General features: G+C 37.5%; 1 protein-coding gene across 2 annotated transcripts in view; it reads right to left on the bottom strand.

Annotated features, from left to right (window-relative positions):
- The window catches only part of Mtr4 (exosome RNA helicase Mtr4), a 499068-nt gene that overhangs the window by 298585 nt on the left and 184865 nt on the right, over positions 1 to 15618 (bottom strand). For both annotated transcript variants that reach the window (XM_090371841.1, XM_090371842.1), the window contains exon 11: positions 3861 to 3940. In XM_090371841.1, the coding sequence (XP_090227967.1) occupies positions 3861 to 3940 (80 nt within the window). The remainder of the gene's footprint in view (positions 1 to 3860; positions 3941 to 15618) is intronic.

Genomic DNA, 15618 nt, shown 5'->3' with positions numbered 1-15618 from the left:
TACATACAAATTAACACGTGACACAGAAGCCTATGGTAGATACAAGTTGATCTGTAGCCAAGTTACAAAGGAGTTTAGGCAGGCGAAGGCAGATTACGAGAAATCTTTGGCAAGGGATGCAAAGAAAAACAGCAAAGAGTTCTTTACTTATGTAAACTCTAGAAGGAAGGGGATGAATCAGATTAGTCCACTTGATATCGATGGGTCAACTGTTGATGATCCTGCTCAGGTAGCTAACAAACTAAATGAATATTTTGCATCGACATTCACACATGAGGAGTTATTCAGCAAGGGGAATGCCAGAGGTGTATTCAACTCTGGCAGTAAGATAGAGAATCTTGTAATAACTGAGAGTAAAGTGGAGGAGAGATTGTTGAAGATAAACACAAGAAAGGCACCCGTGGTGGATGGGATCTATCCAGTTATATTAAAGGAAGCAGCAAAGGAAGTAAGCAAACCCTTAGCCATAATTATGAGAGCTTCCTTGGACTCAGGGGAAGTACCCATGGACTGGAGATGTGCAAATGTGACCCCAATTCACAAAGGAGGATCAAAGGGCGACACAAGTAATTATAGACCTGTTAGTTTAACTTCTGTTCACGGAAAATTAATGGAGGCACTGGTTAAAGAAGCACTGCAGAATCATCTAGACAAGACTTCAGGTATAGCTCAGACACAGCATGGTTTTGTTAAGGGGAAGTCTCGCCTGACCAATCTGATTGGATACTATGATGCAGTCACAAAAGAACTGGATGCAGGGAATAACTTTGATATTATATACTTGGATCTTAGAAAGGCTTTTGATTCTGTTGCACATGGAAGACTGCTGCACAAATTGGAGCAGTGTGGCATTGGAGGCAAATTGCTACTATGGATAAAGGGGTGGTTGAGGGGGAGAAGACACAGAGTGGTAATCAATGGACACTGCTCATCGTGGACTAATGTTATTAGTGGAGTCCCTCAGGGTTCAGTATTGGGTCCATTATTCTTTTCTGTATTTATAAATGATATTGATGATGGTATATCAAGCTTAATGTCCAAGTTTGCAGATGATACAAAGGTTAGCAGGGTTGTCAAGGACACTACTGACACTATGCTGCTGCAACAGGATCTGGAAAGGTTGAGCAGATGGGCTGAGAGGTGGCAAATGAAGTTTAACATTGACAAATGTAAAGTACTACATATGGGAAACAGCAACCCCAGAGCAACGTATCAACTCTGTGGTACTACACTGACAGTGGTAGAGAATGAAAGGGACCTGGGGGTGGATGTGCAGGCAGATATGAAGTTCTCTGAGCAGTGCAGACGGGCTGCAAGAGTAGCTCATGGTGTATTGTCAATGATATATAGGAATTTTTCTAGCAGGGATAAGGAGGTGATTATTCCCTTGTATAAGGCAATGGTTAGGCCACACCTAGAGTACTGCATACAGGTCTGGAGGCCTCATTTCAAGAAGGATGTAGAGATGCTGGAACGAGTACAGAGAAGGGCAACAAGATTAGTGAATGGAACAAAGGGGGTGCTCTTACGAAGAAAGTCTTAAGTTTTGCAAATTACAGTGTCTGGAGACTAGGCACCAGTGAGGTGATCTGATAGAGGTGTATAAAGCCTTGAATGGTTTGAGCATGCTCAATGCTGATGGGATTCTTCCTCTAGCTCAGAATAATCACCTGAGAGGGCATAAATTCAAATTGAGGAAAGACAGATGTAGGATAGACGTGAGGAAATTTGCCTTTAGCCAGCGGGTGGTTGGTTGGTGGAACAGACTTCCATCCCTTGTCGTGGAAGTTGATAGCCTAAATAAGTTTAAGGCTCAGCTGGACAGGTATTTCGAACGAACAGAGGGGTGAAGTGGAAGTGGTTATTTTTTATTTATTTTTTTTTTTATTTTTTTTTTTTGGCTGATGCTGCATAAGCTTGCTTTCTTGCATCAAATGCCTCTACTAATGCTAATGCTAAAGGGAGGGAAACCTGAAAGACGACACATACTGTGGAAAACCTCCAATATCCATCATTCCAGAAGTTGTTGATATGTGTGTGTGATCTAGTGATGAGTGATCAAAGTGACAGTTTGGTATACTGCCAGCTTCTTGGACATCTCATCTGATTGTGTAGTGTACCATATAACACAGCACTTCTTGCTATGAAAAAGGTGTCAGCATGATGGGGCCTAAAGATGTTGATAGTAGATCAAAACACACATGTTATCAAGTGAACATTTTCATTATTTTCAAGAACTTCATAAATTTCCTTCCAAGGCTTGTGACCATGGGTGAGGTGTGTTAGTTAGTTGCCTGACAGCACCAGAGGTTTCCCCCATCTCCGCTATGGATGAGGTGTGGGTCCATCACTTTCAGCTAGAGGCAAAGGAGCAGTCCAAATAATGGAAACACAGCCTTTCTCCCCTTCAACAATCCAACAAAACAAAGTTGATTCTTTCTGCTGGCAAGGTGATAGTATCAGTAATTTGGGATGCTGATGAAGTGCTAGAAGATTACCAGCAGAAAAGCCAGACAGTCACAGGGGCATATAATGCAGACCTTGTGATGTGTTTGCTTGAAAATCTCAAAGACAAAAACTAAGGAAAACTCAGCAAAGGAGTCAATACAAATGACCACAAGACTCAATGCCATGGTTTCATTGCATGAGTGTGGCTTTACAATCTTGGTTCATTCCCCACATTCATCAGATACAGCACTATCAGACTTTGCCTATTTCCTAATTTGAAAAAAATACCTGCCTGGCATCCTTTTTCCCACTGGCAGTGATAATGTTGATGCATTCCTGGAATGCCCAAGAGAAAACTTTCTTCACAGTCAGAATCAATGCATTTCAGCATTGGTGGCAAAAGTGTATCGACTCCAAAGGGAACTAAGTCAAAAAGAGAATGCACTACCAGACTCCTCAAATAAACCCTTCATATTCAGATCATAAACTTCTTAAATGGCCCTCACATATATATGGCTAGAAAGTCAGAATAGGAAAAAAATTTATATTTAATAGAATTTGTATACGTATTTTTCTAATTTTCAAAAACTTCCAAATTCCTCAAAAAAAAAAAAAAATCCATTCCCAGTCACATTCATAATGTCCAGAAACACTTGTGAAAGGGTTAAATATAACACAAAATTTCAAATATATACCAATAAGCACACATGATGAAGGGCTAAATTACTAAGGGCATCGCTTATCAGTTAAAAAATAATTTCTGTGTTGAACAATTCAACTGACTGGGCAAATTTTTGCTATTCTGTCTGAAATCATTTGTGTTTCCAGACAAAGAAGCATCTTGATGATTACAGCAATATAAAGTAAGAGTAGTTTCCATCAGTCACACTGCAATTTGACTTGTATAAATGGGTTTTAATTCTGAAAATGTTTATTTCTATTTAAATTATGTAGTAAATGTAGTGTTATATTGATTTTTTGTTTTTAGCAAAAATATTCTTGTTTAGGCAAAAAAATATTTCCGTAACTCATAAATCTGGTGCCTGAAATTCAATAAAGATAATTATTTATTTTAAAATCTTATTTTGCTATTAGAAGATATATTATAAATCCTATGATTATTCCAGTTGTGTTTCTGAGAGTGAATATTTTTTGGAATACAGCCTCTGATTTCTCTACTATATCGATTACAAAATTGAACCACATTTAAGAACTTTTCCTTCACAAACATTCCTGAAAAATTCAGGAATGCCTGTTGTTCAAAATCAGCATTTTATTGTGTAATTTATGCATTTTAAAATTTAACAATAAATTAAATTTATAATTTTCCAACTTCCATTGAGGAGAATAATTATTTATCATACTTCAATATTACTAAAATATTCAGTTTTTTTTTTTTTTTTTTTTTTTACCTGAGGAAGCTTTTTATCCTCATCAGATAAAACATCCATGGCATTTTTAAATACTTCTTCCACTAAGCTTTTTTCATCATCTATTTAAAATATCATAAAATCAGAAATGATCACTTGTATATTTTATGGGTTTTTTTTTTATTATTTAATTCAATAATTTGATGAGAAAAAAATATAGAATATAAAACATGGAAATTGTAAAAACAAAAAAAAAAAAAAAAAAAAAATTTTTTGTTCTATTTCTTCTAATGATAAAAAATTAAAAATGGAATACTGCTGACCCATGCAAATAATAATAATAAAAGTAGCATTGGCAAGCTGGGTGCTAGGGTATTAACAAGTTCATTGCTTTCTAAACACAAATACATGGCTCAAGGTTTGAATCCACTTAAGAGAAAATCACCCTACTTTTAGAACTTTTTCTTCCAAATTTGACAGAATTCTTTTTTTTTTTTTTTTTTTTTTTTGTCAAGCAACCTTCATCACTGAGGGATGATTAATTCAGTCATAGTGAGAGGAAAGCCCAAAAAACGTTTCTGCCCTTTCCAATCTAGATTGACTCAATCCCATGGTTTACATTCCCGGGTTAAAAAGGTTGTCAGAAAAGCCAGCAGTGAAAGCATATTGTATTGACTTGCATACTGTCATATGCAAGTCAATACAGGTGATATGAGAAAGTCAACAATAGTAATAATCACAGATGAATGACAGAATTGTGTACGGAGATTTTAAGTCAAAGGAGACTAAAAGGAGAAGATTCCCTATTAGTATTTGTCATATGCAGCAGGAAAGCCCAAGGCTTTTGCTGCAAAAGCCAAAAACAATAATGCATAAATACTTTAGCATTAGCATTAGTAGAGGCATTTGACGCAAAAAAGCAAGCTTATGCAGCATCAGCCAAAAAAAAAAAAAAAAAAAAAAAAAAAAAACCCACTTCCACTTCACCCCCCTCTGTTCGTTCAAAATACCTGTCCAGCTGAGCCTTAAACTTATTTAGGCTATCAACCTCCACTACAAGGGATGGAAGTCTGTTCCACCAACCAACCACCCGCTGGCTAAAGGCAAATTTCTGCATGTCTATCCTACATCTGTCTTTCCTCAATTTGAATTTATGCCCTCTCAGGTGATTATTCTGAGCTAGAGGAAGAATCCCATCAGCATTGAGCATGCTCAAACCATTCAAGGCTTTATTCACCTCTATCAGATCACCTCGCTGGTGCCTAGTCTCCAGACACTGTAATTTGCAAAACTTAACCCTTTCTTCGTAAGAGCACCCCTTTGTTCCATCACTAATCTTGTTGCCCTTCTCTGTACTCGTTCCAGCAGCTCTACATCCTTCTTGAAATGAGGCCTCCAGACCTGTATACAGTACTCTAGGTGTGGCCTGACCATTGCCTTATACAATGGAATAATCACCTCCTTATCCCTGCTGGAAAAATTCCTGTATATCATTGACAATACTCCATGAGCTACTCTTGCAGCCCGTCTGCACTGCTCAGAGAACTTCATATCTGCCTGCACAACCACCCCCAAGTCCCTTTCATTCTCTACCACTGTCAGTGTAGTACGACAGAGTTGATACGTTGCTCTGGGGTTGCTGTTTCCCATGTGTAGTACTTTACATTTGTCAATGTTAAACTTCATTTGCCACCTCTCAGCCCATCTGCTCAACCTTTCCAGATCCTGTTGCAGCAGCATAGTGTCAGTAGTGTCCTTGACAACCCTGCCAACCTTTGTATCATCTGCAAACTTGGACATTAAGCTTGATATATCATCATCAATATCATTTATAAATACAGAAAACAATAATGGACCCAACACTGAGCCCTGAGGGACTCCACTAATAACATTAGTCCACGATGAGCAGTGTCCATTGATTACCACTCTCTGTCTTCTCCCCCTCAACCACCCCTTTATCCATAGCAGCAATTTGCCTCCAATGTCACACTGCTCCAATTTGTGTAGCAGTTTTCCATGTGCAACAGTATCAAAAGCCTTTCTAAGATCCAAGTATATAATATCAAAGCTATTCCCTGCATCCAGTTCTTTTGTGACTGCATCATAATATCCAATCAAATTGGTCAGGCAAGACTTCCCCTTAACAAAACCATGCTGTGTCTGAGCTATAACTGAAGTCTTATCTAAATGATCCTGCAGTGCTTCTTTAACCAGTGCCTCCATTAACTTTCCGTGAACAGAAGTTAAACTAACAGGTCTATAATTACTTGTGTCGCCCTTTGATCCTCCTTTGTGAATTGGGGTCACATTTGCACATCTCCAGTCCATGGGTACTTCCCCTGAGTCCAAGGAAGCGCTCATAATTATGGCTAAGGGTTTGCTTACTTCCTTTGCTGCCTCCTTTAATATAACTGGATAGATCCCATCCACCCCGGGTGCCTTTCTTGTGTTTATCTTCAACAGTTTCTCCTCCACTTTACTCCCAGTTATTTCAAGATTCTGTAGCTTACTGCTAGAGTTGAATACACCTCTGGCATTCCCCTTGCTGAATAACTCCTCATTTGTGAATGTCAATGCAAAATATTCATTTAGTTTGTTAGCTACCTGAGCAGGATCATCAACAGTTGACCCATCAATATCAAGTGGACCAATCTCATTCATCCCCTTCCTTCTAGAGTTTACATAAGTAAAGAACTCTTTGCTGTTTTTCTTTGCATCCCTTGCCAAGGATTTCTCGTAATCTGCCTTCGCCTGCCTAACCTCCTTTGTAACTTGGTTGCATATCAACTTGTATCTATCATAGGCTTCTGTGTCATGTGTTAATTTGTAAGTATCCCATGCATTTTTCTTCTCTGCCATATGCCTCATTAGTTCATCTGACATCCATTTTGGCCTAAACCTTGAATAATATTTCTTAGTTGGTATGTAAAGCCTAGTAGCTTCCAAGATAAGTTCTTTGAATGCTTCCCATTTTGAATTTGCTGTTGGTAACATCATCAGTTGGTCCCACTGTATAGAATTTAAATACTGTCTCAGTCCATCGTAGTCGCCTTTACGGAAGCAATAACCCTTCCCTTTACCCATAATGGTAGTTACCTCTTTGAGTAAATCCCACTTCAGCACACTGTGATCACTGCCACCTAGTGGTTCATTTATCTGCAGATTCTTAATGCATGAAGAATCACTGCTGATATTCAAATCAAGAGTATTACTCCCTCTAGTTGCCTCCCGAACATGCTGATGTAGAAAACAATCATCCAATAAATCCACTTTTTTGGTTTTTTTTTTTTTTTTTTTTTTTTTCAGGAGCATTAGCAACTAAGGCCATATTGCTCCGGGATATGCGGTGGTCATTCCCTGACCTTTACGCATCCTCCGTATTTGGTGGTGACGGGCTCGAACCCCGGTCTAATCAAGAAGCGTGTGCTACGCACTGCTGCTCCTTCCCACCTGGCTACGGAGGCGCCTAATAAATCCACAAAAGCCCTGCTAGTGTGTGAGTGACCAGCCCCCAAATTCCAGTCAATATCTGGGAAATTAAAATTTCCCATTATAAGACTCTCTGATTTACTGGCCCACTCTATTTCCCTGTACAGTTTCTTATTATACTCATCAGAGTCATTAGGCCTATAGCACACTCCTACTCTCAATTTTGATCTCCCAATGCATATGTCACACCAAACTGACTCAACACTGCACTGTCCAGCGATGTCGACTGGCTTCACTTCCTTGGTTTTTATGTGTTTCTTAACTAATAGCATAACCCCTCCCCCCTTCCTATCCTGTCTATCCTTTCTGTAGACGTTGTACTCCCCAAATTCCAGTTCTGCATCCCTTATATCTGTGTGACACCACGTCCCTGATATCCCAACAATATCTGCCTTTGATGTTTTGAGCAATACCTCAAATTCATCAAATTTATTTACTAAACTCCTAGCATTGGTGTACACGCAAGTATACCTGCACCTGTTCTTTTTCTTAGCTACCCTAACACAACCCGTGTGTTTACTTGTACCGCAATGGCTCCCAGCAGTCTCTGAAATATCATGCTTCTTGTTTTTCAGGCTTCTGCTCATTCTAATAGAAGCAGTGCAAAAATTTCTTTCACCTCTGCCAGTGGCTACTGTCAATCTACTGGTCTTTGTCTCCCCCCAAGCTAGCAGTTTTCTGACCCACCTAACACTGCCTCGATAGCATCAGCAAATATTCTTGCACCCTTTCTATTTAAGTGCATCCCATCCCTGTAGAAGCAATCTCTCCTGTTAACAAGTACAGTCCAGGCTGAAAAAAATTCTACCCCTTGAGCCGTTCACAATCTTTCTTTAAAAAAAAGAAGAAAGTACTAAATATATAAAACAGAATAAAAATATTGTTGTGTGATAAAGGTATGATATCAATCTTATATTTACTGTCACTCTCTCTCTCTCTCTCTCTCTCTCTCTCTCTCTCTCTCTTTCCCTCCCTCCCTCGCCGTTCATCATAATTACAAAATAAATGTAACTCCTGAACAACAGTGATCAAACTTATGTACTGACTCGCACACAACAATACTTTTATTCTGTTTCATATGTTTAGTATTTTCTTAATTATTTTTGCACTTTTTATACATTTTCTCCCTAGTGGGAGAAAATACATAAATAATGGCCATAAGTACTGTACCCTTTATTGTTTTTGATATTGATGAAGACATATTAAGTTTAACTTCAAAGTCTGCAGATGATGAAGGTTGACAGGCTGGTTAACAACAGAAATCAGGATATGACATATAAAATTAAAAATGAAAGGTACTGGGTAGCAGTAATCCCAGAATAACATACCAATTACTACACTCAAGATAGTGGACCTGTGGAAATAATATATAAAAAGATCTGGAATAATTGCATAGTTTAGCAATGGGTTTCTGAGGGGTGCTGACAAAGTGCTAGAACACTTATGAGGTTATGCCAATGATATATGCAAATTTTGTCAGCAGGGATAAGGAGGTGATTGTCTCATTGTATAAGGCAATGTTAAGATGCATCTTGAATACTGCATAAAGATCTTAAAGCCTTGTTTTAGGAATTATGTGGATATGTTGGGACAGCTGCAGGAAAGAGCAACAAAGTTAGCCAAGTACAATAAAAGATGATACTCCTAACCTAAAAGATTTTAGTTCTAAAAACTGCAGAATTGGAAACAAAGAACCTGCAAAAAGACCTGATCAAAGTGTTTAAATCCATAAATGTTGAGGAAATTAAATGTGGGTGGCATCATCTAATTCTTGCTCAGGTGATAAAAATTTAAAGAGGAAATATAAATTTAAATTGAAAAAAAAAAAAAAAAAAAGATGGTTGGAGGATAGATTTACAAAAATTTACTTCAGCCAACATCTGGTGTTGTGGAAATAGGCAGTTTGAATAAATTTAAGGAAGAATTAGGCAAATTATTAGAGGGGGGATGAACAGCTGGGGTGGGTTGTGTGTGTATTATGAACTTGCTTCATTGCATCCTTTGCCATCACTAATAAAGAAGAAGATAAGTATAGTCCAGTCTATTTGATTTCTGTAGTAGGGGAGATTATTGAGTCCACGGACAGTTACAGATAGCATTCAGGACTATTTCAACAAGAATTTTATCTTGAATAGATCCAAGAAGGAGTTCGTTAAGGGGAGGCCTGACTATTTTAGTGTGGTCATGCCTGACTATTCTAGTAAATTACTATGAGGTAGTTATTAAGCAGTTTGCTGAAGGTAATAATTCTGACATTACAGGAACTCCCCAACTTACGTAATACTCGACTTACATAAATTCAACTTCATGTAAGTTTTTGCCCGTGGGTGCAAACTTAAAAAAAATCATGGAAACGTATTTTGCATCCGGTAGGAATAAATGGATGTATCTTGAAAATATTGTAATGTGAACCCAATAACACATTGTGTGTTTTTTTTTTGTAATTCGTTCCAAGTCCTTGGAAGTTGAAAATTTCGCTATATTACTAAGATATTTATCTCTCTAAAAGAACATACATTGCCAAAGAGGAAAATACTATGCCAGGTTTCAAGGCATTAAAAGATAGGGCCATGTTCTTGCTTGGGGCTAATGCAGCAGGAGATTGCAGATTAAAACAACTGCTTGTGTACCATTCTGGAAATCCTCATGCATTTAAGGGCATCAATAAAGCCACCCTACCCATGCATTTCCAATCAAACCAGAGAGCATGGATAACAATATCTCTCTTTGAGGATTAGTTTAAATGCTGCTTCATTCCCGAGGTTGAAAAATATTGTAAGGACAACGATGTTCCTTTCAAGATTTTGCTTCTATTAGATAATGCTCCTGGACATCCTACGCATCTAGCTGATTTCAATTTGAACGTGAGAATCATATTTTTACAGCCAAACATGACTTCACTCATCCGACCTATGGATCAGGGTGTTATTTCGAATTTAAAAGCATACTATTTATACACATCATTTGCTTAGGCATTGTCTGCAGTAGACAACGAGAAATATTTTTTTATGGTAAGAGACTTTTGTAAATCTTACAATATTTACCACTCCATCTTAAACATTAATAAGGGCTGGGCAGAAATTACTAAAAGTTATTTAAATGGCACATGGAAGAAAATATGCCCACGACATGTAAAAGGCTTTGAAGGATTTGAAAAAGATGAATCATATGAAAGCGTTACAGATAAGACTGTAAAGGTTGCAGAGCTACTTCAGTTGGAGGTTGATGCCAAAGATGTGGAGGAGTTAATAGAGGAAGAAGAGAAGGAGTAATCTAACAAAGAACTTATTGAATTGAGGCAGCAATATTGAAAGAAGAAAATGCAGACAAAGCTCAAGATGAACCAAATGAGGAGCTGAGGTGCTTCATCACCAGACAGATGGCAATGGCATTTTATGAAATTGCATCAGCAATGGCGAGGTTCTAGGAGATGGATCCTGACAGCGAACGATTCTTAAAAGTTAACAGAGGGGTGAATGATATGCTTGCTTGCTACAAAGAAATCTATGATGAAAAGAAAAAAGCCACCGTCCAGTCATTCATTAATATGTTCTTTCGTAAGGTTGAGCGGCCGACCCCTTCTAAATCTTCACAGCCCTCAACCTCCACAACGGCTTACTTATCAGGTGAAGACTTACTGACATTATCCTGTCTCCTCTCTTCATTCGTAATTTTATGATTTTGAAATTTTTTTAAATTGCGTGCTTTTGTAATTTTTCCTGTGCATGAGATAAAAATTGAATAAATACAATAAATAATTCTATTTACATGTTTGTTGAACATTTCTTTTTTGATTCGATCTATTCAGTGAGCACAGTTGCGAGTGCTGCACAAGCATGGGGGAAATTCCGACTTACGTTAAGTCGGGAAGTTCCTGTACATACCTAGACTTTACCAAAGTTTCCAATACCATCCCTAATGGAAGGCTACTTATATAAAATAAAGAAGTTGGAGTAACTGGCACAAATGAATGCTCGGCTGCAGGCTAACAGAACACAAGGTTGTCATAAATGGTCAGTCTTCTGGAGAGACTAGTGTAATATGTGGGCTCCCTTGGGGAATGAATGTTGGAGCTCTTTCCTAATTTTCATAAATAATACTGACAGCCTTGTCAAAAAAAAAGTCAACCAAAATTGAATGCTCTAAATGCAAAAATATGCATTTCAGTAACAGAAATCCTTGGGTCACACTATATACAGGGTAGGGGCATAAGGGGAGCAAAAAGCATTTAAATAAAAAAGATAACTTAGTGGTTATGATTCAATCTAATATGAAAATGTCTATGCAGTATTACATTCTATCTGTGATTTACAGGACATATGCTAGTGGGAGAAGGACAATACATCCCTTAATACAAGACAATGGGGATTTTTTTTATTAAAACAACTTCGCCAAACCCACTACCTAGGTCGAAGCCTATGCTGATTATGGTCAAAGCTTCAAGTTCAATTTTGGTTAATATAAAAATGTTAATACAGTCTATTCCAGTTATTTGGGGCAAATCGGGACTAGTGCATTTTGGCTCAATTAAGAGGCTGCCCCAATTATCCGAAGTTTCACGTAAATAGTTAAAAATACAATGGACCCAGGCTTTACAACTGGTTCACTGTACAATCAAATCGCGTTACGATGGACTCACCATAGTAAAGTACCGTTCCCTATATGATGTGTAGTAAGTGCTGGTCATTGTGATTTGTGAATTGAATTTTAATTCTATTAAACAGTGATTCTAATTAGCAAAAATTTGAGGAATATTATCCATAGGCTATAAAAGTAAAGATATATTAAGCACAAACTTACCCTTTATTACCTTACCAATTAAAAAATTAAATATGTGAAAATTGGAAGAATATACGTGATAATCGGAATAATTAATATGTAATGTAATATGACATACTAACTAGTTGACATTTCTGTTCACTGACATTTGTCGGTGGAGATTAAAATTTAAAATAATAAAAAGATAAGCAATCAATAACAAAGAACACGGCACACAAATTGCAAGTAACACGATACGTGCAAGTGAGAATGGAGTAAAAAGTTATGAAGCTTTAAAAACAGGAATGAAGAGAAGATTCTGAAAATTAATTTTTTTATATGATAGAAGATTTCATGGAAGTGTAAACACATTTCACCATAATAACCCACAGAATTCCAGCTGTCGCTATATCACAAATTCAATAAGATCAAGTTTAATCGCCATTTATGATAGATTGCACTAACAGAAAAGCCCAATAAACAGGTGGCTGCTAATTGTTTTTGTTTTATGGTTGTTACCTCCAGAAATCTAACCGAACCACGTGGTACAGTGGGAGACAATCGTAGGGTAATCTCCAGTGCTACGGTCTCCTGCCCCGATTAAATGGCATGTTGTCCCAATTAAGCAAAGTAAACCCTGGCTATTTTCTCAATTGAGTTCTGTTTTTTGAGATTTTCCCCAAATAAGCGGCTGCCCCGATTAACCGGTGGCCCAAATAACTGGAATCCACTGTATAACATAACACAACAAATAATTATTTCAGTCACTTAGCCTCTTCTACTTAAATCAGATCTTAAAGATTTTACTTCCATCATCTTAGTGAGAAGAATTACTTCTACTACCTACTTGAATTGCAGTCTTCTAAAAACGCTGCAACATAATTATTAAATTAAGTAAATAGGCGTCTATCCTTGAACAACTCCAAATTCATTCTTAAATCAAGATAATGATTATAAACTAACATAACATGTTCTGTAGTCCCATCTTCACCACAACTGCATGTACCTAGGTCCAAGAGCCCAAACTTAAAAAGCCTATAGGATAGATCATGGCCTGTTATTAAAAGGTAGCATTCAACCCAAACTGCAACCAAGTTCTTTTCCAATTATCTATTATATCCACATTTGGAAAGAACATATAGATTTGTCTACCTATTTTAGATTCTTGCCAATTTATTTGCCACTTAACTTTGAGCTCCTCACATCGTTTTTCTCTTGCTTTATATCAGCTCTGGTGTAACGCCTTCCTTCATCTGGGCAAGATGTCACGTCCATAATGGTTTTCTTTATATTTCATTTTGTATAATACATAAATCCAGACAGTAAAACTTTATACTGAACTGGCAGCCTACCAGCTATAATATGCAAGGCCTCTGTCGAGACAGTTTGGCAAGCACAAGTAATACTAAGCAGGGCAAATCTTTATGCCTCTAATAAATACTTATTAATGACCACCTGATGCACCCGTGTTCCAGAGGCTAAGTTATGATCAGGTCAAATAGGCACTCAAAGTAATTTAAGGCACGATCTTTAATGCCCCTATCCCTTCTTACAACCCACCAGAGCTTGGCATAAAGTGTCCTAATTTTTGTATTTTGAGAATTTTGCATGTTTCGTGAACAACAATCATTCTTCAAGAATCAGGCCTGAATATTTTGTCACTCTAACGTACCGAACTGAATTGCCCAGGAGCCTCACAGTCGGCGCTCTGTTCATATTCAAGCAACCTTTCAGCAACATCTGGACTGTCTTGTCCCGAGATATCTGCAGCTTGTAGAGTCTGCTCCAATTTTCCAATTCAGTTAGAATTTCTTTAGATCTTTTCTGTAATACAGAAAAAAATGCCAAATACTAAAATTGCTAAATCATCAGCATATGCAATCTTTTTTTATTCCTTCTTTCTCCTGAAGTAAGAACTCAAGTACTATGTTCCATGCAAAGGGACCAATAAACAAGCCGAGACCAATAGCCCAACCTCTTTGTACTGTTTTTCAACTTTAGTATACACAGTTTCTATACTCACTTTCTTATCATTAAAATAATCTCTGAATACTTTATACAGTAATACCCCGACTTACGCGAACTCGGAGTTACGTGGTTCTTGATTTTTCGTTTGGCAACACTTCCGCCCACTATCTTCAAGGTCGTTTTTCATATGTTATCGATATAAGGTGCGACGGCGGAGAGTGAGAGCGAAAGATGAACAAAATTCAACTTTGCTGCGCATGAGCTGCACACATATACAAGAATTTGTATTCCAACTGTCATATTTATGTGTGCATTCGAATTCGTGCTCACCTTTTGTCAGAAATTACATCGTTTTCACGAGAGAAATGGATCGCGTCGGTCGAGCCGTATACAGTCAGTCCTCGTATAACACGTGTTTCCACTACACGAATTCGATCATACACTATTTATAAATACGGTAACGATATCTTATAATATAACACGAACCGAATTGGCTTATGTACGATTCGCCTTTGTGTTTACAAGAAATGGCAGTCGAACACAGAATCATCCCAACCGAACGCAACACGATAGGAATGAAGAGAAGATTCAGAAAATGTATTTGTTTTAGGAGAAACACATTTCACCATAATAATGTAAAAACCAACACAATTCCAGCTGTCGGAATGCAATTAGATCGAGTTTACTACCAGTTTATAACAGATTCCACTAGCAGAAACGCAACTGGATTTTTATTGTTTTATGGTAGTAACCCCTAGAAATGTGAGGTGTTAATAGTGTATCTCTGCCTTTATGGTGTTGTTTATTCAGTTGCTACATGCGTGCCGCTTTGTTTATGCGTATCAAGCGTGCCTCCTCGTTTTGTAATTGTGCGTTATTCCCTAAAAATGAGTAAAATACTTAAAAGGTGTGAAAAGGAAGCGTACTGGTGAAGACACTGCAGATTCAGAGAGAAAAAGAAAAGCAATTATCGATAAACAGAGGCGGACTGGGTCAAAAATTCTTACCCGGGAAAATTTATAGTGGCCTCATTCTATGGTTTATGGCCAAAATCACACAGGCCCACCGGTGTTTCCCCGGTAAGGCTTATGGCCAGTCCGCCTTTGTCGATAGAGAAAAAATATGAAATTGTGAAATGCTTTGAGTGAAATGAAAGACCATGTGATATTGCACGTGCTACAGGCCTAAATGAGGCAACGGCGAAAAGCACATGACAATTGCAAACTTGACAGAAGGTCTCAGCTCAATTGAAAAGGGCTTAAAAATTTTAGAAAACATAGACTACAACGAAGAACGCGTTATAGCTACAAAGCAAGGAATAAAAAAATTATTAGCTTGCTACGAAGAAATTCTGCATGAAAAAAAGAAGTCTGTGTCGTGAGACAAATTTGTTAGATTTTATGAAGCCATCGACATAACTTTTTTACGTAAGTCATTTATTTTTTTAATACATAATTTGTATTAATATGTATAAAGAACTGCAATTTTATTAATATTTTTCTTCTAAACTAGTGTTTCTGTTTGATTTTCGTCGGACCCACCTATCGCGTAACTTCGGGGTATTACTGTATAACAAAACAGAGCA

Source organism: Mastigoproctus giganteus, chromosome 4 (assembly GCF_048544385.1).
Source record: "Mastigoproctus giganteus isolate SK-2022 chromosome 4, ASM4854438v1, whole genome shotgun sequence".
Taxonomy (NCBI): Eukaryota; Metazoa; Arthropoda; class Arachnida; order Uropygi; family Thelyphonidae; genus Mastigoproctus; species Mastigoproctus giganteus.
The sequence above is the reverse complement of the archived record's forward strand: the minus strand, read 5'-3'. Positions and strand labels throughout refer to the sequence as shown.